The sequence below is a fragment of the Halichoerus grypus genome, chromosome 15 (genome assembly GCF_964656455.1).
Source record: "Halichoerus grypus chromosome 15, mHalGry1.hap1.1, whole genome shotgun sequence".
NCBI classification, from domain to species: Eukaryota; Metazoa; Chordata; class Mammalia; order Carnivora; family Phocidae; genus Halichoerus; species Halichoerus grypus.
The window spans coordinates 57,486,187-57,508,918 of record NC_135726.1 but is presented as its reverse complement, the minus strand read 5'-3'; the positions used below and the strand labels follow the sequence as shown (position 1 = coordinate 57,508,918).

The window sequence follows — 22,732 nt, the reverse complement described above, 5'->3', positions numbered from 1 at the left end:
GATGCAGCCCGACCTTCTCTGGGAGCCCTGACCCCTCTGCAATGAGAGGACCCTGGGGAAGCCCTCTGTGTCCACACTGGTGGAAGCATCCTCCCTCGGAGCCCTCCGAGGTCCCAGGCACCAGGGGAGACTCAGCTTGGTTCTCTGCTCCCTGCTGGGGTTCCACCTGCATCTGGAAATTCCATTTCCCGTTTCCTTGCATGCGTCTGTGGCTGCATATTTCAGACGTACTGTGAGTGGCAATCCTGGTATTCTGAGCAGACAAGGTCTGCAGTGGCCACACGAACCAGCCACCTGACCGCAGAGTCTGGCCCCAGGACCCCGTCAGCGCAACAGGACCCCCAGCCCATGCTCGTCCTACCTGGTCTGGAAACTCACAGCTCCCCATTCCTCCCGTGACCTCGACACCAAATCCCCACAATCACTCTGGGGGGTGAGTTCAGGACGACATGCAGCAGAGGGGAACTGAGGCTCAGAGCAAGGACATTACCTCCCAAGGTCATGCTGGCAGAGGATGATCCAGGAATAGTTCAATGAAGATCCACTTTCCTTCAAAATCAGAGCTCTAGCCCAAATAAATGTTCCCTGATGCTTGCACACAGGACCCCCCAGGGTGGGGAGGACGGCTGTGTCCCAGGAACAAGGGGCACCGCGGAGCCAGGAGGGACTCGCAGTGATATTCCCAGGAAGGGGGGAGGTGGACAATGTCAGAGCAAAATAGAGAAGTTCATGGAGATTATGATAGAAAGAGAACCTACACTGCAGGGCCATGAGAAGGGTTGTGTTTCCTTCCCCATTTGCCTGTATTTCTCCTCGGGGCTCATTGCAAGGGTAACCTCAACCTGAGCTGAGCAGAGACGTCACATGTGGGTCTGTGCTGATGTGAGCTCCCCAGCCCAGCAGGAACCCCCACTCCCTGCAGCATCTCTGGGCCTGGGGACCCCGTCCACGGTGAGGACCCCAGGGATGTGCTGAGGATGAAGGAGACCCATGGGGGAGGCTCTGGGAGGGAAGGACATGCCTGGTCTCCTCCCCTGGATGGGGCATCTCAGGAAGCCTCGGGGTCCACTTGCTGCACCATCACGGACACCAGAGCCAGGCTAGGTCCTGGGGAGGGGCTGTTCTCCTTCCTGTGGGGCTGCTGACGTGACAACCCCGTGACGGACAGGACCGGCCTCCGCGTGGCCACACCCTGTGTGTCTGCCCGTCCTGTGGGCGCCTTGCTCCCTCCGTGTGCACAGCCGGAACCAGAGAGAGGAGACGCCATGACCCCCACCCTGACGGCCCTGCTCTGTCTCGGTGAGATCTGAGGAGGGGAGGGGACGCCCTATTCTGGGAGGGACCCACCCCACAGCCAGGCCCTGGTCTGTCAGAGACCCCAGACTCAGGAGGCTCACGGGAGGAGGGGTTCTGCTCAGGATTCGGGGCAAACCTCTCACAGGAACTCTCTTCCAGGGCTGAGTGTGGGCCCCAGGACCCGAGTGCAGGCAGGTGAGTCTGTCCCCAGGGGTCCCAGTCCCACCTCCTCACTGGGGACAGGGGTCACCCACCAGGCAGAGGGGATGGAGAACAGCAGTTCTGGGCTGACAGAGGGGGACGTCTGGGGGTTTGGGGCAGAGCTGGGACCTGGGGCTGGGGAAGGTCTTGTGTCCCAGCCTCCGTTTCCTTCCAGGGACCCTCCCCAAACCCACCATCTGGGCTGAGCCAGGCTCTGTGATCCCCCGGGGGACCCCTGTGACCATCTGGTGTCAGGGGAGCCTGGAGGCCCAGGAGTACCTCCTGCACAAAGATGGAAACTCGGTGACCTGGGACAAACAGCCTGCACTGGAGCCCGGGGACAAGGCCAAGTTCTCCATCAAATACATGACAGATGTATATGCAGGACGATATCGCTGTAACTATCTCAGTCCCACTGGCTGGTCTGAGCACAGTGACCCCCTGCAGCTGGTGGTGACAGGTGCGAGCCCACTCAGGGTCCCAGCCCCAGGCTGTGCCCTCAGGAAGGGGGTCTGCTCTCAGGGTGTCTCCCTCTCACAGCCCAGCCATGGGGATAATGTGGGGGATCTGAGCCCCATTTAACACCGTCCCCTCCTCCTCTCCTAGGATGGCAGGGCAAACCCAGCCTCTCAGCCCTGCCCAGCCCTGTCGTGACCTCAGGAGGGAACGTGACCCTCCAGTGTGGCTCACGGTTGGGACTCGACAGGTTCGTCCTGATGAAGGAAGGAGAACACCAGACCTCCTGGACCCTGGACTCCCAGCGAGCCCCCAGTGGGGAGTTCCAGGCCCTGTTCCCTGTGGGCCCTGTGACCCCCAGCCTCAGGTGGACGTTCAGATGCTATGGTTATTACAGCAACAACCCCCAGGTGTGGTCGTACCCCAGTGACCCCCTGGAGCTGCTGGTCTCAGGTGAGGGAGTCTGATTGTTGCCCCATCCCTGTTTTGAGGCACCAGACAGGTTATGAGGGCTCCGCTCCCTGGGGAGCCCCAGATGAGAGGGTGGGATGGGGGGACAACAGGGGCTCACAGGTCAGAGACCCTGAGGGTGATGGACAGTGAGACCCGGGGTCAGGACGGGAGAAGGGAGGTTTGGGGAGCATCAGCCCCTGCAATCCACGGCTGGTCTCTCCTAGGTGCATTGGGGAGGCCCTCCCTCCTGACCCAGCGGGGCCCTGTCGTGACCTCTGGACAGAGCCTGACCCTCCAGTGTCGCTCTGATGTCGGCTACGGCAGATTCGCTCTGTCCAAGGAGGGGGCACATGACCCTCCCCAGCTTCTTGGCCGACAGCCCCAGGCTGGGCTCTCTGGGGCAGACTTCTACCTGGGCCCTGTGAGACCCTCCCACGGGGGCCGGTACACATGCTATGGTGGACGCAACGTCTCCTCCGAGTGGTCGGCCCCCAGTGACCCCCTGGACATCCTGGTCGCAGGTGAGATGCCACAGGTCAGTCAGGACCCCAGACTCTGCACAGGTCCTGCCAGGGGGGCCCAGGTGGTGGTGGTGGGACCAGGGGTGTGGGGTCCCCAGGGAGGGAGAGAGACGGAGACAGGGGACGGGGAAGGGAGAGACTCAGAGGACACAGACAGACTGTTCAGAGCAAGGGCTGGACAGCCCCTCACCTGCCCTTCCTCTCTCTAGGACAGCTCCCCTACACACCCTCCCTCTCAGTGCAGCCGGGACCCACGGTGGCCTCAGGAGGGAATGTGACCCTGCTGTGTCAGTCATGGAGCTCTGCGGACACTTTCCTTCTGTCCAAGGAGGGGGCAGCCGATCCCCCCCTGCGTCTTAGATCAAAGCACCGAGCTGGGCAGCACCAGGCTGAATTCTCCATGAGTCCTGTGACCTCAGCCCACAGGGGGACCTACAGGTGCTACGGCTCATCCAGCACCTCCCCCTACCTGTTGTCCCAGCCCAGTGACCCCCTGGAGCTCCTGGTCTCAGGTGAGGGGCCCCTGAACCTGACCTTCATGAGCTCTGTCAGCTCAAGATGCACGTTTCAGGAAAGCCTGACACGGTAGCAAATGTGGGGGTCACGGGGGCTCCACGGAGGAGGGTCCATCCCAGGGGAGACTGGAAAGATCCACAGCCTCCACCGGGCTCCCCTACGCTGCAGTCTCAGCAGAGGTAAGGAGTAGGGGGCTGCATGGGGGTGGGGGAGTGAGGACGACCGTGAGTAGACAGAGGCCTCCCACTCACCTCCTGTCCCCTCCATATCAGACTCTGAGCCGTGGTGTCAGCCCCACAGGACACTCTCCTAGAGAGAAGCCTCCCCGCCTGCAGGCGCCGCTCTGCTGCCCCCTGTGCTCACCTGGGGGCCTCCATGCCCCTCGTGCACACCTGAGACTGAGGAGGGGCCGTGCCCGGCTCACGGGAGTCCCCAGGGACGCTGCACCGTGTGCCCAAGTGCAGCTGGTGTCCACTGGGCATTGTGTGTGGACGCTTGTCCAGTGTCCCTGCGCCTGCTTCTCACACCTTCTAGAGCAGCACCTGCAGACATGGTGACAAAGGGAACTCAGGTGACAGGGATGCAGACTCAGAAACAAGTCATCCTTCTGTGTGCATCGGGTCACATCAGATTCACACATTCCTTGTGGGGAAGAACTTCTGGGCACTACCGAGTCTTAGCGCATTTTCAACGAGTCTCATTTATTTACTTATTTCCTGCGTAAAAGTCAGTGATTCATCACTTACGTGAACTTCATAGCCTTTCAACGTTTTTCGTAGAAGTGGTGTCAATTTGCAGCCTGTTCTATGAACTTCGTACCTACTTTAATACCATATATGTCAGTTGTCCGAATAGTAGTTCACTATGCCTGAGAGAGCTATGGGTGTGGGCATATTTTTATGTGCTGTGAACTCACTACACTCTTCTCCTTTCAACTATTTCTCAATGCGCTGCTCAAAATTACACATGGAAATTTCACTTTCTCGTTTCCAAAATGCACACCTGTGTTTCTCACTTCAAAGGACGGAGAAAATGGTCACAAGATTCATGTCAGGGAAACGGCTTGATTTATACCCCAAATTTATTTTAAAGCAAGTTCATTAAAAATCTATTTTTATATTGAAAGCACCGCTGACCTATCCATTTCAATCCATTTTCCTGCTTTATTAGAGTTTTATTAAAAATGTGATCTTTTCCTGAAAGATGTACGTCTCCTGAACAACTGTTTTCTCTTTGATTTTTAGCCACACGAGGCTCTTTACAAAGGCTTCCTGGTTTCAAACATTTGGGTGTTAACCCAACTGCATAACGTTTACTGTTCACTAGTATTTTCTGAATTGTATAAGCTAATATTACTTTGACTATTTGTATGAATCTTTATCATTAGGATTGGTCCATATTTTGTTTTTCCTTTTTTTTTTTTTTACTGTTTTCTTTTCATCTGAAAACTAGGTTGAGATGTTAATGATTTCCTAGTTTGTGTGTTCCCTCCATAGTAAATTCCACCGACTCTCTCCTTTCCTGGAGGTTTGGAATCCACACGTAGGGACTTCCTCAGGTCTGGCCTGTGATATAGTGGGGACAGAGGTTGTCTTTTCAGTGCAAATAAAACGATTAACTATCCCTACTTGAAACCTCACCTGATTTCTAGAGTTTGTCCCCAAACAGTGAGATGAGGATGGAGACTCCTCCTGGGCACGTGTCCCTGACTTGCCTCCAATTCCCCAAAGCCTGAGTCCAGACCCTCCTGTCCCCTGCCCACCCCCACACGCCACGGACTCGAGTGCCCTCCTGTTGAGGAACAGACAGACTGTACCTCTCTCTGCGTCTGTCTCTCTCTACACAGGAAGATACAGATATCAGTACTTATACACTTGATTATGTATTTATATTATATCTGCTATTACACAAATAGACATGGTTATAAAAATCCATACATATAATCTATGAGTGTAAAACACATATATGTGTAATCCATGTATATCTATCGGAAGCCGTTCATCCTCATGCCCATAATCTCCATCCCATAGCTTTTCACATGTTTGTAACTGGTCTTCCTATCTAGATCCACACTGCAAGCAAGGAATAATGATGTTCATATGACCCAGTGACTGAACATCTTTAGGAGATACATATTAATGTGTTAGATGTAGATGTGTGTATGCAGATCTATCATCTATCTATCTATCTATCTATCTATCTATCTATCTATCTATTTATCTAGCTATCATCTATCATCTCTCTATGTATCTACCAGTGCAGATATTTCTAACTATATGAAGAATGAATTAATGAACATATCCAAGGATGAATACTCTAGGTACAGATTAAAATGCAGACCCTGAAGAATGGGAGCTGGTTGATATGGAGCGAAGGGGACCCTGCCCCAGACATTGGCCCCTCTGTGCTCCTGACACATCCCCTCGTCCACGGACGCTGGGTCCTCAGCTACTGAATGAGTGGGAACTCTCATCTGCAGGGACATGAGCACAGGAGGTTTGTGTCCCAGACTGAACAGAGAACATACAAGGACATGATGATTTCTGTGTTGGGAACCCATTTTCTCTGCAATCCTGAGCTCCTGGGGCATAGTCAGAATCTACCCAGAATGACTCAGAAGCAAAGTCTAAAATCAAGGAAGGAGGCTGAAGGAATCCAGTGAGGAGAGCAGAAGAAACCCTGCTAGTGCAGAGAAGGGTTAGTTCAGGAACTGTACAAAAACTACATAGTGACAGGTTGAGGGATATAGAACACAGAGCAGAGGGCAGGCTGGACGGGGGTCTCCAACTCTTTCCATCTGCTTCGATCTTCCCTGCAGGAACAGCTGACACCCTGAGCCCACCCCAAAACAATTCAGACCCCAGCAGTGGTAAGTAGAAGAATGCCTCAGTGATGGGGCTGGGATGGAGGGGGTGTCCTGTCAGGGGGAGGCGGGTGTCCTGGGTCGACATCCAGCATCCGGGCTCATTTGGGTCCACACTGACCTCTGCACCCTCTCTGTTCTCATTCTTAGCCTCAGATCACAGGGATTACACGGTGGAGAATCTGATCCGAATGGGCGTGGCTGCCTTGATCCTGGTGGTCCTCGGGATTCTGCTACTAGAGGCTCAGCACAGCCAGACAAGGACCCCAGGTGCAGCCAGGAGCTAAACACAAGGGGGAGCCAACCCACCATTCCCTGTGGCAGACCTTTGGACATCAATCTAATCTGCCCAAGGGGATCTGGAAGAAAGCCTGCAGCTCATGCTGGCTGATCTGCCTGCTGAGAACATCCAGGGGAAACATGGTTTAGATGCCAGGAAATGTCTGGTCTGTTCTCAGTCCAGGACTCATCCCCCGTGAACTGTGGTGCTTTCCCTCCTGCCATTGTTGGACATCCTTGAATGCCCCCCGTCTTTCCTCATCCCTGTGACTTGAGGGTTTGTCCCACACAGCAGAGTTGCGATCATACCTTTCTACAGCAGCAGGTTCTGGTCCAGCTTCGTGGGATACATTTTCCTTTACTTTCCATTTCCTCATTCCCTGATGTGCACTATTGACCTCCATCCCTTCAGCCCAAAACACAAAATCTGGTTTCATAAGTAAATAGATGGGTGAAAATCAGGTCCACTTTGGAACACATGAATCCAAAACCTTGCCCTAAACCCTCTCTGGAATCATGGAGGTCTTCTCTCCTCATCTGATGACACCTGGTAGAGTTTTCCAGAAATACCATCCGTTTGAGGGAGCTCAGGGGTGTTTGAAGTGAAGCCTGGTGGTGAGCTGCTACACTGACTCCAAGATATAAGTGTTTTTTTTTTAAATGTTGTGACTCGTGGCATTTGCCCATTTCTTTGGTGTAAACACTCCCGTCATGGCCAACATCAAGGAGCCGCATGAATGCACCGTGTGCCCAGGTGGGAGTCATGGATACAGCACCTTCCAGAAGTGAGTGGGATCCAGCTGCAGGCACACCTCACTGGTGAGCACGACATGCACGTGTGCTTCCTTCTATTTTAAAGGTCCTGGTATTTTCCACCTCAATGTAATGCCACAGTTTCAGAGAAATTGTGATGCCCAAATCCTACTGCATGCACAGGAGAGGCAAGAGAACACAAGGGCAAAATCCAATGTTGGAGAAAATACTGTGCACTTAGACTGCCAGTACATTACTGGTAGGAGTGTAAGTTGCTACAAACAGTTTGAGGAGTAGATCAGAATCCCCTGGTGGAAGGAAGGGACACAGCTCTGGCCCATAACTCCACACCCTAGAGGAAACTGTGCGCATATGCATGGTGACACCTGCAGGAGAATATTGACAAGGCTATTGCTCTGTGTAGACAAAGCCATACAAATAAAATTACAATTAACGAATGTTTGTGTTACATGTATGTAATGGAATATTTTATGGCCAAAAAAAGCACAAATTAAAATATGAAGCAATCATATAAATCACTTTGGAACTAAACTGAAAAAAAAACAAGGGAAATTTTGAGAACCAGTTGTGTAGAGTTATTCCATTATATACATAAGTGCAAAAAAGAAGCGTGTATTATTTAAGGAGGCAAAGTTATGTTTAAGCCTATAAATAAAGGAAGGGAAAGAATCCCATGACATCTCTCAGGTGGTAAACAACATGGTGATGTTGAAGGTTTTGTTCAGGATGGAAACCACACTCTGGAGCACTGGTGGTGTTCTCCATGATGCTAGTCTGTCGACTCAGGGTCCACGTGCTGTTCCTGGTAAAGAACACATTTCTCTCTGTAACCTGCACCTATTCTGCAGACACCTGAGTGAGATGGGGCTGAAGTGGGATGGAGCAGCCATAGTCTACACTAGATCCTGAGCAGCATCCAAAGTCACCTTGGATCTGACACAGTGCCTAGTCCCATGATGGCACTGAGGTCCCTCAAAACAGGATCACTATCTACCTGAGGAGACTCACCTGAGTCTAATCAGACAATGAGCCACGTCCCAGGTAAGAAGCTGGCTCTCTGAACAGCCACTTCAGTGTCATGGACTGTGTGGTTAGGAATTAAAAACTGGTTCGAATGAGTCAGGACCTGTCATTCCTGGTAATCTGAACCAGGTTGGAGATCATCGGTGTGGACCTGGGGCCACTACAGAGACTGGGAATGGCCATCTCTGACTGTGGTTGTCTACTTCGACGATCTGGGGTCATGACAGCAGGAACTCTTACTCCACCATCCTGCTATCTGTCTGTCTGTATGTCTGCTGTTTGAATTCTCACATTCTCCAGCTTTTCAGAAGATGTACTTTCATCTTCCCTTTTTCTTCCTATTTCATAAATTAAACAAATATCGCATGTCTTACTCTTTTGCTTCCATATTTTTGTCCATGTTCCTTAAAAGGAAAACTGGGGACTTCACTCAGCAGCTCTTGTCTGAAAACACTAACAGAAAGCATAATTTGCAAATAGCCTAAGATCTAAATAGCAGAGCAGATCCACACATGTCCACCATAGTGTCCCCAGAGAGTGTGTTCTCACACCCATGCCTGTTCTGCTTTGGAAAATCCTCCGTGGATCTCCAATTCTTTCTCACGAGATGGTCCTTGCTGCTGAGTCAGGCATTCAAGGCTCTTCATGGTGAGCCTGGCTAACCTGTCCAGACTTATTTCCATCTGAATCTTGCCCCTGCTCTGATCATCAGTTCATTATTCCCAAAATTTGGGCATAAGATAGTAAGGACATGTTGCTCATGCATCAGGGGTGAGCTGATGCCGGGGAATCCTGCTGAAGTACCTCAGTCTCATTCAGATGTCTGCTTCGAGAGCTTCCAGAAAGCATGCACTGTCTTTGATTGACAATCTGGGGGTGACTAGGCTCTGCATCGTGGATCTCTAACCACTCCAACGTCTATTTCTGGAATACTGTCAACGAGATGGAGAAGCACAAAACAGGGAGAACACGCATGATGCATCTTGTTGCCAACATGCAGTTGTGGACATGCCCCTTCCAGTTTACTTGACTTATCAGATCATGTCACAAGGTGGACTTCAGAGTGGGAACTTGGGCTCCACCACATGGACAGGCACTGAAAATACTCACTTCCAAAGGATGCAGTACAGGAAGGAAAACGCTAAGTCTACAGTGGGGAGATGCAGGAAAGCTTGAACAACCACATGAATATCAGATGAGGTGTATTTCACAGCAAACAATAGTATCACAGAAAAAGAAGGACGGTGCCTGATAAAGGGGTTTCCTCTGTAAGAAAACATAACAATTCTCAATGTGCAACCACCAAAAAGCATGTCTTCAAAATGCAAAAGACAAAAACTGGCTTGAACAGGCAGGGGGCTAGGGGGCTGACTCAAAGGGTAGCACATGTGAGTCTTGATCTTGGGATCTTGAGTTCAAGCCCCATGTTGGGTGAGGAGCCTACTTGAATAAAAAATATACGTGTCTGTGTGTGTGTGTGTGTATTTTTTTTAATTTCTTGAACGGAGAAGAAATGGGGAACTCCACAACCAGGGGGAGACCTCAACACTCTTGATTATACTTACACTTTACATGCGAATTGTGGTGCCACCATTCCTGAATGGGAGATGATCTGCAGACTCCTTCCTCTCCTGGTCCACTTTCCATATGCATCACTGTCCTCAAGCAGGAGCTCTGGGGAGGACCCCTCTCCTCTGGACCCTGTAGCATCTTTACAGTTTGAGTGGAGAGCTATGCCCAGCATCGACGTCTGCTCTGAGGGGGCAGAATGAACAAGATGGTGTGTCCTGAGATGTTGGAGCCAGAGGTCCTGCTGCCCATGGGAAGGGGCAGGTCAGCCAGGGGCACTGCTTATGAGAATGAAAAGGTGCCCTGCAGGGCCAGGTAGAGGATCCCACCCTCCTCCCACACCCCTTGTTCACTGCTTCTCTGAGGAGGATGCTGTTGGGGTCTCCAGGCAGCCTGGCTGGAGAGGAGAGAAGCTTGCCCTCCATCTCTGTCTCTTACACCTCACAGCCAACCAGCCAGCAGAAACCACTCAGCCTCCTTCACCCCTGTCCTGTCCACCCCACAGCCTACCCTGCAGCCCACACCTGGACACAGCTGGCCCGTGCAGCCGCATCCACCACCTTCCCGGGGCTCTGTGCTCCAGGGCCACCTGCTTCTCCAGGTCACCCCGCCCACACCCATCTCTGCAACTTCCCTTCAGCACCTGCCCCTTCCCTTCCCAGAGTCCACCCCTGGTCCTCGCCATCCCCGGGGTCAACTGCTTGCTCTTCCAGCTGAACCCAGGGCTGTTCCCGGTGAGTCCAGATGTGACGCACCAACCTCAGCTGCCATTCTGCCTCCCTCCACCCAGACTGGGGCAGTTTCCTGTGACACACCCACAGTCCCACACACACACGTGCACACACGCTCACACAATCATGCTGGGCCCGTAGACGCTTCCCCAATTTCCCAGATCAGCGCTCTGGAAACTCTTCCTCTCCAGCTCCTGTGAAAGTAGAGGCAAAGGTAATGTTTGCATCTCTTCTCTCCTGTGGAAGCGTGCTTATGAATCAGGAGGGGGGGTGTGAGCTTCATGTGATCAATCCATATACATCATTTGGAATACCAGCTCACACTCAAGGTTTGCCTTCAATTATTGTGTTTATTTTATTTTATTTTATTTTATTTAAATTATGTTATGTCAGTCACCATACAGTACATCTTTAGTTTTTGATGGAGTTCTCAAACTCACCAAAAAAAACCAAATAATCAAGTCAAAAAATGGGCAGAAGACATGAACAGACACTTCTCAAAGAAGACATACAAATGGTTAACAGATACATGAAAAAGTGTTCATCATCATTAGCCATCAGGGAAATTCAAATCAAAACCACATTGAGATACCACCTCACACCAGTTAGAGAATTGACAAGGCAAGAACCAAGTGTTGGAGAGGTTGTGAAGAAAGGGGCACCCTCTTACACTGTTGGTGGGAATGCAAGTTGGTACAGCCACTTTGGAAAACAGTGTGGAGGTGCCTCAAAAAGTTAAAAATAGAGCTACCCTATGACCCAGCAATTGCACTCCTGGGTATTTATCCCAAAGACACAGATGTAGTGAAAAGAAGGGCCATATGCACCCAATGTTCATAGCAGCAATGTCCGCAATATCCAAACTGTGGAAAGAGCCGAGATGCCCTTCAACAGACAAATGGATAAAGAAGATGTGGTCCATATATACAGTGGAATATTACTCAACCATCAGAAAGGATGAATACCCAACTTTTACATCAACATGGATGGGACTGGAGGAGATTATGCTAAGTGAAATAAGTCAATCAGAGAAAGTCAATTATCATATGGTTTCACTTATTTGTGGAACATAAGGAATAGCATGGAGGACATTGGGAGAAGGAAGGAAAAATGAAGGGGGGGAAATCGGAGGGGGAGACCAACCATGAGAGACTAGGGACTCCTAGAAACAAACTGAGGGTTTTAGAGGGGAGGGGGTGGGGGGATGGGTTAGCCCAATGATGGGTATTGAGGAGGGCATGTGTTGTGTAATTAAAATAAACTTACTTAATTTTACTTAGAGTCTCCTTTCCATGTACGATAGCAGCTAGTATGACCTTCATAGAACTTTCTGACTACAACAGTCCTTTGCTTAAATATTCCATAAACACTGGAAGAGGTGGCCATTTCCTCTGATGTGAAGAAACCAAAGCAAAGCTACAAGAAACACGAAGAATCAGGGAAATATGACACTACCAAAGGAAAAATCACATCTGCATTAGCTGACCATGAAAACAATGGAGATGGGTGAACTGCCTGACAATTCAAAATAATTTTCTCAAAGAACCTTGGTGAACTCACCTTCCACTAGGGGCCAGGAATACAAATGACAAAGGACAGTCTCTTTGATAAATGGTGTTGGGAAAACGAAATGTCCACATGAAGAAGATTGAGATTGGACCCTCACCTCACACCATATCACAAAAATCAACCCACATGGATTGAAGACGGAAACGTAAGACCTGAAACCATAAAACTACTGAAAGAAAACATACGGAAAAAGCCTGTTGACGTCAATGTGGGCAATGAGTTTTGGGATATGACCCCAAAAACATGGGCAACAAAGGCAAAAATAGACAAGTGGGATTGTCAAACTGAACACCTTCTGCTCGGCCAAGGAATCATCAACAGGGTGAAAAGGCAACTTAGAGAACGGGAGAAAATCCTTGCAAACCACCCATCTGATAAGGGATAGTTTTTAAATCTATAAGGACCTCACACAACTCGATGCAAAAATACTGATCATACTAAGAATAACCCACATGAAAATGGGCAGAGGACCCGAAAAGGTGTTTCTCAGAAGAAGACATCCAGAGGGCTGATATGTATATGAAATGGTGCTCAGCATCACTCAGCTTCAGGGAAATGCAAATCAAAAACCTCAGTGAGGGCGCCTGGGTGGCTCAGTCGTTGAGCGTCTGTCTTCAGCTCAGGTCATGATCCCAGGGTCCTGGGATCGAGCTCCGCATCAGGCTCCCTGTTCGCCAGGAAGCCTGCTTCTCCCTCTCCCGCTCCCCCTTCTTGTGTTCCCTCTCTCGCTATCTCTCTCTCTGTTGAAAAATAAATTTTAAAAAATCTTAAAAAAAAAAAAAAAAAAGCTCAGTGAGACACCAGCTCCCACCTGTTAGAAGAGCTCTTATCCAAACAACAAGGTGTAACAAGCCTTGGCAACAGTGTGGAGAAAATGAACCCTTTGTGCACGACTGCTGGGGATGTAAATTGGTGCAGCCACTGTGGAAGATCAGAATGGAGTTTCCTCAAACGATTAAAAAGAAAGCAACCCTGGGATCCATAGGATCCAGCAATCCCACTCCTGAGTCTATGTCCACAGTAAATGAAATCAGGATCTCAAAGAGACGTCTGCACCCCCGCGTTCATTGCAACAGCCAAGATATGAAAACAACCTGTCTGTCTGTCTACAGATGAATGCATAAAGAAAATACGGTATTTATGTGAAAGGAGCACTACTCCACCTTGAAAAAGGAAATCCTGTCATTTGCGACAACCTGGGTGAACCCGGAGGACATTATGGGAAGTGACTTACGCAAGACACAGAAGGGCAAGTACGGGGCAACCTCACCAATGTGTAAAATCCCCAATAGCAAACTCCTAGACACCCAGTAGAATAGTAGTTTCAGGGGCCGGGCAAAGGGGGGCATGGGGAGATGTTGGTCAAGGGGTATCAAGTCTCAGTCATGCAGACGAGTAAGTTCTGGAGATCTAATGCACAGCAATGTGACTGGAGCTAACTGGAGCCTTTTGTATGCTGCAAATTTGCTTAGAGGGTAGGTCTTCAGTGTTCCTACCGCACACAAACATGCACACGCACATACACACACAAATGCTCACCGCATGAGGTGCTGGATACATTAATTAGCTTGAATGTGGTGATCACTCCACAACCATACATTTATTCCATTTCCCGTTTCCTTGCATGCGTCTGTGGCTGCATATTTCAGACGTACTGTGAGTGGCAGTCCTGGTATTCTGAGCAGACAAGGTCTGCAGTGGCCACACGAACCAGCCACCTGACCGCAGAGTCTGGCCCCAGGACCCCGTCAGCGCAACAGACCCCCAGCCCATGCTCGTCCTACCTGGTCTGGAAACTCACAGCTCCCCATCCCTCCCGTGACCTCGACACCAAATCCCCACGATCACTCTGGGGGGTGAGTTCAGGACGACATGCAGCAGAGGGGAACTGAGGCTCAGAGCAAGGACATTACCTCCCAAGGTCATGCTGGCAGAGGATGATCCAGGAATAGTTCAATGAAGATCCACTTTCCTTCAAAATCAGAGCTCTAGCCCAAATAAATGTTCCCTGATGCTTGCACACAGGACCCCCCAGGGTGGGGAGGACGGCTGTGTCCCAGGAACAAGGGGCACCGCGGAGCCAGGAGGGACTCGCAGCGATATTCCCAGAAAGGGGGGAGGTGGACAATGCCAGAGCAAAATGGAGAAGTTCATGGAGATTGTGATAGAAAGAGAACCTACACTGCAGGGCCATGAGAAGGGTTGTGTTTCCTTCCCCACTTGCCTGTATTTCTCCTTGGGGCTCATTGCAAGGGTGACCTCGACCTGAGCCGAGCAGAGACGTCACATGTGGGTCTGTGCTGATGTGAGCTCCCCAGCACAGCAGGAACCCCCACCCCCTGCACATCTCTGGGCCTGGGGACCCCGTCCACAGTGAGGACCCCAGGGATGTGCTGAGGATGAAGGAGACCCATGGGGGAGGCTCTGGGAGGGAAGGACATGCCTGGTCTCCTCCCCTGGATGGGGCATCTCAGGAAGCCTCGGGGTCCACTTGCTGCACCATCATGGACACCAGAGCCAGGCTAGGTCCTGGGGAGGGGCTGTTCTCCTTCCTGTGGGGCTGCTGACGTGACAACCCCGTGACGGACAGGACCGGCCTCCGCGTGGCCACACCCTGTGTGTCTGCCCGTCCTGTGGGCGCCTTGCTCCCTCCGTGTGCACAGCCAGAACCAGAGAGAGGAGACGCCATGACCCCGACCCTGACGGCCCTGCTCTGTCTCGGTGAGATCTGAGGAGGGGAGGGCACGCCCTCTTCTGGGAGGGACCCGCCCCACAGCCAGGCCCTGGTCTGTCAGAGACCCCAGACTCAGGAGGCTCACGGGAGGAGGGGTTCTGCTCAGGATTCGGGGCAAACCTCTCACAGGAACTCTCTTCCAGGGCTGAGTGTGGGCCCCAGGACCCGAGTGCAGGCAGGTGAGTCTGTCCCCAGGGGTCCCAATCCCACCTCCTCACTGGGGACAGGGGTCACCCACCAGGCAGAGGGGATGGAGAACAGCAGTTCTGGGCTGACAGAGGGGGACGTCTGGGGGTTTGGGGCAGAGCTGGGACCTGGGGCTGGGGAAGGTCTTGTGTCCCAGCCTCTGTTTCCTTCCAGGGACCCTCCCCAAACCCACCATCTGGGCTGAGCCAGGCTCTGCGATCCCCTGGTGGAACTCTGTGACCATCTGGTGTCAGGGGAGCCTGGAGGCCCAGGAGTACCACCTGCACAAAGAGGGAAAGTTGGAGACTTGGGACAGTCAGAAGCCCCTGGAGCCCGGGGACAAGGCCAAGTTCTCCATCAGATACATGAGAGTTATACATACAGGACGATATCGCTGTAACTATCTCAGTCCCACTGGCTGGTCAAAGCTCAGTGACCCCCTGGAGCTGGTGGTGACAGGTGCGAGCCCACTCAGGGTCCCAGCCCCAGGCTGTGCCCTCAGGAAGGGGGTCTGCTCTCAGGGTGTGTCCCTCTCACAGCCCAGCCCTGGGGATAATGTGGGGGATCTGAGCCCCATTTAACACCGTCCCCTCCTCCTCTCCTAGGATTGCAGCCCAAACCCCAGCTCTCAGCCCTGCCCAGCCCTGTCGTGACCTCAGGAGGGAACGTGACCCTCCAGTGTGGCTCATGGTTAGGATTTGACAGGTTTGTTCTGATGAAGGAAGGAGAACGCCAGCCCTCCTGCACACTGGTCTCCCAGCGAGCCCCCAGTGGGGGATCCCAGGCCCTCTTCCCTGTGGGCCCCGTGAACCCCAGCCCCAGGTGGACGTTCAGATGCTACGGCTATTACAACAACACCCCCCAGATGTGGTCACACCCCAGTGACCCCCTGGAGCTGCTGGTCTCAGGTGAGGGACCCAGCCCTGTCCCCTCTGTGGTCCTGTGGTCAACTCCTGACCCTGTCTGGAAGACCCACAATATAGGATGGGAATGAGGGTGCTACAGGGAGGGTCATCCAGAGGGGCATCCACCCCTCCAAGGAATGGAGGGCCACACTGTCCCCCCAGGCTTGCCCCTTCCCACACGCCCATCACTCGAAGCTCCAGGTGTATGCAGAAGGGTCTTCAGGGCCCCAGGGCAGATATACCAGGAGGGTCTGAGCCTAGAGGGGGTCTCTATGGGAAGCTCCAGCCTTCCACCCTCCTCTTGTCTCTTTCCCGGGACCCTCTGGGGGCTTCAGCCCCCCACCCACAGGTCCCAACTCCACAACTGATGCGTCCCTGGGACCTCTTAACTCAGAGTACAGACCATCCCAGGGAGTCTGAGAGCCTCTCAGGGGATCTAACTCCCCCCGAGATACTTAGAAACAATCTCGTGTCCCCGGGGGCTGAGAGTCCAGCAGAGATGCCAGGGGGAAAGCTCCAGGGGCTCTGAGGCTAGCAGATGAGGGATGGGGTAGTCATGGCAGAGGGGATACTGAAGGAAGAGTAGCCAGGCTGAAGTGAGGAGCACGGCAGCCCCATGGCCTCACCTCCCTGTCCTGGGTTTACGATGTACCCGGTGGGGTCCATTGAGGGGCGGGGTCTGTGATTTGAGGTGGGTCCCTTTCCATCGGGGTCTCAGTTTCTCCATTTGTGATGGGGGAGAATCCTGGCTCAGATCTCAAGGACATGTCCGTTCTGACCCTACAGGGATGCTGCCTTAGGTCTACAGAATGGGAAGGTGGGCAGTGAGGGCTGTAGGATGCAGGGAAGGGCAGAGCAGTGACGTTGGTGACATCCCCAGGGCTCCTCTGTCCATCCTGCGGGGCTCAGCCTGGCCGTATCCAGACAGCCCTGGTGGAAAGAAATCAGAATCAAACAGAAATAAGCAAGGCTTTGACGGTCGGACTCCATGGGATGTAAATCCCAGATGTGCCACTTCTGGGCTGTGGGACCTCAGACGAGTCCTTTCACTGCCTATGAAGCGCGTCTCCCACGGTCTCCCTCATGGGTTTGCTGAGAGGTTTAGGTGAGATCCTGGAAAGGAGAGCCCTCCGTGGGACGGACCCACCGAGTGCACAGGATCCTCACGGCCCCTTCCCTGATGTGCTCGCTGAAAAGTGCAGTCAGACCCCACGTGCGAGTGTGGGGTCTGCAGGGCAGAGAACGGGTCTTGGCTGGACTTGGGGAGTGGGGAAGGCACGGAGTCCGTCCCACACAGGGACGGTTCTGGGCATCCCAAAACCTCTGACAATAGGAGGTGCATTTAGCTCCAGCTACAGGAGAAGGCAGGGCACGTGGGGACAACAGAACGGGCCGTTCCAACCAAGGTAGGAGCCCAGAGCCCGAAGCAGGTGTCCACTAGGGTGGGTAGTGTGAGGAGAGCACAGGGAACCCACAGTCCTGGGTTCAAATCCCAGCTCTGCCACCCACTTCCTGGCCCGGTGACCTGGGGCACCTGATTGATCTCTCTGAGCCTTGGTTTCCTTATCTGTGAAATGGGTGAAGGGGGGTGGCATTCTCCTGGTGCGTGATTATTACGGGGATTAGAGGTGATGAATGCACAGACCCCAGCACGGGTCTACACACAGTAGGTGCTCAGTTAACTGACATCATTGGTTCATTCATGATATCACTTGTGTCCAAGGTCACAAGTACCAGAGAATTTTGATCCAGGTCCCTGTGATCTTCCTCGTCCTGCTCTTCCTTCTCCTCTTCCTCCTTATCCGACACCGGCACCAGAAAAAACGCTGCAAGTCAGGTAAGTAGAAGATGGGAGCTCTGGTCTACCTGAGAAGTGAGACCTAACTCTGAAGCTAGGAAGTGGCTTCTTAGAGCACCACCAAAATATGGCACCAAACAGAAAGAAATGCTCAGCTTTTGAAAACCCTCCAAATTAAACAATAAAAAATTTCTCGGAAGCTCTTTCCATCACAGCCTTCTTGGGACAGGCTGGAATCCCCACAAAGTACAGTTATGAGGGTGGGTAGCAGGGGTGTACCCAACACCTGAGGAGCCGTGCCGGTGACGAGGAGGGGGGTCATGGGAGGGGTCGTTATCCCCCTGCAGCCCAGAGCAGTGGGGAGTAGGCACAGGGGTGAGGAGTGCGGGAGGATGTGGCAGTGGTTGGGAGATTAGTTGCTTTGAGCAAATATGTAAATATGGGGGGATAAAGGGAGCCAAGTTACTCAAGGTCTGCAGGGATCTATAAATGTGCAAAGGCAGTTGGCTAGAATAAACTCTGAGCTGTTCTACTGGAATTGGAAATGTCAGTGTGACCTCGTTAAAATGTATACGTATACATCGATGGACATGACATAGTCGTAGGTGTGTCTGTGCATAGATGTACAAACACACGTGTCCCAGGTACATCCACCAATAAAACCTAGACACAGTGAAGGCACGACAATCATCCAGATCTTGGTTTTTAACTCCTATCCTCTATTAAAAGGAATTAGGGTTCATCAGAGAAATTCTTTATTCCAGATTGGGACAGGTGAACTAATGGAGGATGCTGGAGCATCTTCATGTGCCAGAAAGTGCAAAAAGTCACCAAGAATGATGGAGACAAGTCAGAATAACAAGGAGCCAGCTGAAAGGAACTCCCTTTGGAAAGATGTAGAATGATCTGAGCATCCAAGTATGGAATTACAATGCATTGACTAAAGCAGAAATCCGTTAGTTTATAGAGTAAATTAATTAATGCACCGGGGGAAAGGGCACGCTTTAGAGTAGAATGCCAACGAATCGATGCAGAATGATGAGCAATGAAGAGATTGGAGACTGTTATGAGTTAGCTGCCATGATGGTGGATGACTCAGGGAGGGTCGTCCGTGCATCGTAACAATAACTATGGTGTATTTGAGGACGGTCATGGTATTGGACGAATACTCAAATATCTGTCTCCAAATACAAATCATATTCTAAGGGAGGATTGAGGACTTCACCACGGGAAACCTGGCAGACACCTACTTGACCAGGCATTCGGAGTACACAGCACCAGGGATAGGACAGGTGGATATCCTGGGCTCCTGATATCGAGGGAGGTGATCACAACCTTGTCAACACCCTTTCCAGGGTATCTATAAGTAGACACTGGGTAGAACCAGAAAGAAAATAAAAGACGCTGTTTGGCAGTTGGTAAGACAGGAACCAGGAGTGTGGGTTTGGTCCAAGTGTTGCATCAGTGAAGATCTCCTGATTGGGAGTTCTGGGGTCATGTAGACGAGAGTTCGTGCTTGTGGGAGGCGCACACTGGTGTATTGAGGACAGAGGGGGCATTATATCAGAAAAAGATCTACCTACCTATCTACCTATTATCTGTCTGTCAGTCTATCTCTGTTTCTGTCTATGTGCATGCATACGTTTATGGGTGTGCATATAGATGCATATGTAACGGACCTCCCCTTTCTTTCTCCCCTCCCCTGCAACACTCGTGCCTGTATCTCCAAATCCACTTCCATCTCTCTCTCTCTTTGGTAAAATGTTACCAAAGCAGAAATGTAGGTCAAGGTGACGCAGGAATAAAATACAGTTCTTATAAATATTTTCTGTAAAAAAAATAATTATTATAAAATCATTCAGAATGAAGAGATTTAATAACAGACATAGACTTTTAAAGACATTCTTCCAGTTTTATTTAAAAATATATATTTAAATCATCCATGCACGTTTTGTGTGTTAGAGTTTAGTCGTTTGCCCTGCCTTCCAAATCGAGGAGGATGGGTGTATCACCTTGTCGGGCCTCATATCCTCTGAGAGCCTAACGTGGCCCTGGGGGCCAGGTTCTGGGGTCGTTTAGAAGCTAATTTCTCACTTCATGCAGGTGACTCACATCCTGAAGTTGACACCGGAACCCTGCAGAAAAGGTAATTTCTCCCCAAAGACCCTTCCCCAACCTACCACCTCTGCCTATAGTTCCTTCACGGCTGCCTAATGCCCCTCTTTTTCCTCCCCTCAGCTCCAGCTCCATGGCTCCTGTCCAGGAGGAGAATCACAGTAAAAAGGAGGGTCCTGGTGGGAGACCAGGAGGAGTGCTTGGGCCGGGTTCTGGGCTTCTCATGAAAACTGCCACATCTATGTGATCCCAGGCACATCCCTGCCCCTTGCTGGGCCTCAGTCTCCCCATCTGAGGGTGGAAGGGGCATGTGGGACTGCAGGGTTTTGGCATTTTGGCATGACATAGAATGTTCTCGTCTCCAGATGCTGAGGTGAGAGAGTCCCAGCCTGAGGAAGACATACAGATGGACAGTCAGGTGAGCCCCTGCTCCTGTCCAGGGCACCCAGCACAGCCTTGTTAATTAGTTAAATGTACGGGCTGCTTCTCCATCTTCCTATTCCTCAGCTCAGCAGCATCTGACCTCACCCTTCCTCTTGAAAGGTGATACATGTAGGCTGCTGGGACACCTTCTTGGGTTTTTCTGATACCCACATGGGCCCCTCCTTCTTGGTTCCCTTATTTGGGTCCTTTGAACTGTTGGTTGTCCAGGTCTCGTAATGGTGGTGCTGCCAGGGACAGTTGTACAGTTTGTGCACTGCACAATAAGGACTGTGGGGTTTAAGACCCTACTGGTGGCGTCTGAGCAGTGTGCCTTTTCTTATTCACACAAAGGCACCCTGTATAATGGTCTGTCCATGAACAGAGACCCTCAGCCTGGCTTTTTCTCCACTTACTCTCTTCCCTCTGGTTGTGTGGATTTAGATGCAATGGAACTACACAATAACGTGCCTTAGGTGTAATGATTGTCATTCGGCTCCTAGTCCTGCAGGAAGCTCACCCAGCCATCGTGTTGACCTCACCATGAGACAACTCTGTATTTTATTTGTCATGTTTATTTAATCCCAGGTACAGCTGGACCATCTCTATGCTCATAATTCCACAATTATTTCTAGCCTGGTGCCTGAGCACCAGCCTCAGATATCCAAGCACCTGTGAGCTGTTTCTTCTTGTCCGTCCACCGGGCATTTCAATGTCCCATGCCATGTGCCAAGTCTCCAATCTCCCCAGAAGAGCTGTCTCTCCCTCGATGTTCAGTACTTCCCCAAACCGTCCAGAGACACATTGTTCGTCACAGCTGGGAGGGGGTTGCCAATGGTCTCGAGGGGCCAGAGGTGCTGCCGCACATCCCACGACGTGCAGGACAGCCCCCCCCCCCCAGAGCAAAGAGTGCCTGGCCAGCTGTTTTAACAGAAGCAGGCTCTCCCCTGGCCTCCCCACTGCACTCACCACCACCCCAAATCAGTGCTTCCTTGTTTGTGGGTGGTTCCCAACCCCATGGCCATGAATTCCTCCAGGGCAGGGCGCTGATCTGTCCTCTTCTTGGCCCCCCAAGTGCCTTGTCTGTCCATCTGTCTGTCTATGTGCATATTTATGCATGCACTTATTGTGTATGTATATGGGTACCGAATGAAGTGGATGAACCAAATCCTAATGACTCCGAGTTTCCCCCACTTTAGCCCATTTATTCATTCAGTGAGTTGACAAATCTTATTAGGAATCTATGTTTGGCAAGGCTCTGTCTTAGACCGGGTGACAGAAATACGAGTGAAAACATATCCGAACCAGGGATCCACAGGATCCGATTTAGGTTTTAAGATCGACCCTGGCTTCTGGGTAGACACGTAAGTGAAGAGGGACAAAGTGGAGGAGTTCCGCCCTCCCTGGCTCCCCCAGCAGAGCCCTGACAGTGAGTTTGCCAAGGGGGTGACTCTGCCCCGGGGGGGAACCACTCAGGCCTCGAGGGGGGGTGGCCCCTCTTCCTTCCCCACGTCGGAGGGATTGCTGGACACAAAGGACAGAAAGGGGGACAGGACGGACAGGTGGGTCCTTGCTGCTCCCGGCACCCTGGCTCCCCCACCCATCACACACTTTACTCCCACTCTCCCGTCCTCCAGGCCACAGCATCTGAAGACCCCCAGGATGTGACCTATGCCCAGCTGAACAGCTTGAATCTCGGACAGCAGACGAGTGCACCCCCTTCCTCCCAGTCAACGGAGCCCCCAGCAGAGCCCAGCGTGTATGCTGCTCTGGCCGTCCACTAGCCCGGGAAAGACCCAGACCTCACACCCCACGGAAGGGGGATTGCAGAGACCCCAGGAGGCCCTGGGGCTGCCCCTCCAGCCCCGTGGACACTCAGCTAATGCCCCCAGGCCTGGAGACCTTTCGTAAGCAAGCAGGATATCCTGGAGCTTTAGAAATCACTTAATTCTGCAGATAAAGATAAATATCAGCTCCATTTCTAAAAAAAAAAAACCAGCAGGTAAGAGAAGCAAACCACAAATGAAGATAAGACTTTTTTTTTTACTTAAATGACAATGCAAATATTCTACATCAACACAGATTTTTATTTACATGGTCATGTAAATGCCAGATGCCAAGATCAAATGGGAAAATTATGAATGAAATTATTACAAAGAGAAGAGAGCCTGAAAATCAGCAGTCGAGGCAACATCTACAGGAGTCAGAAAAAGAACAGCAAATTCATCCCACGGCACTGGGTGAAAATGATAACATATATTGATCATAAAGAATGAAAGAGATAAAAATCAACTGTGTGAGCTTGGGCTGCCATAACAAGATA

At 51.5% G+C, this 22,732-nt stretch overlaps 1 protein-coding gene across 24 annotated transcripts in view; it reads left to right on the top strand.

The window, feature by feature from the left end:
* Positions 1-839: 839 nt before the first annotated feature.
* LOC118535633 (leukocyte immunoglobulin-like receptor subfamily A member 6) overlaps positions 840-22,732 on the top strand; it is a 30,323-nt gene continuing 8,430 nt past the window's right edge. For 9 of the 24 annotated variants that reach the window (XR_013444260.1, XM_078063132.1, XM_078063131.1 and 6 more), the window contains exon 1: positions 22,193-22,705. Coding sequence is in view for 11 of the 24 variants with exons in the window: in XM_078063134.1 (XP_077919260.1) it covers positions 1,266-1,299; positions 1,456-1,491; positions 1,673-1,957; positions 2,104-2,406; positions 2,631-2,927; positions 3,137-3,439; positions 6,262-6,312; positions 6,457-6,593 (1,446 nt within the window). In the remaining 13 variants the exon portion in view is untranslated. Of the gene's footprint in view, positions 1,300-1,455; positions 1,492-1,672; positions 1,958-2,103; positions 2,407-2,630; positions 2,928-3,136; positions 3,623-3,715; positions 5,078-5,700; positions 5,932-6,261; positions 6,313-6,456; positions 7,797-14,506; positions 14,973-15,128; positions 15,165-15,345; positions 15,631-15,776; positions 16,080-17,799; positions 17,914-18,638; positions 18,793-19,977; positions 20,021-20,112; positions 20,189-20,354; positions 20,408-22,046; positions 22,706-22,732 lie in introns of those variants that run through there. The other 15 variants (XM_078063145.1, XM_078063142.1, XM_078063134.1 and 12 more) reach the window with 15 other exon arrangements.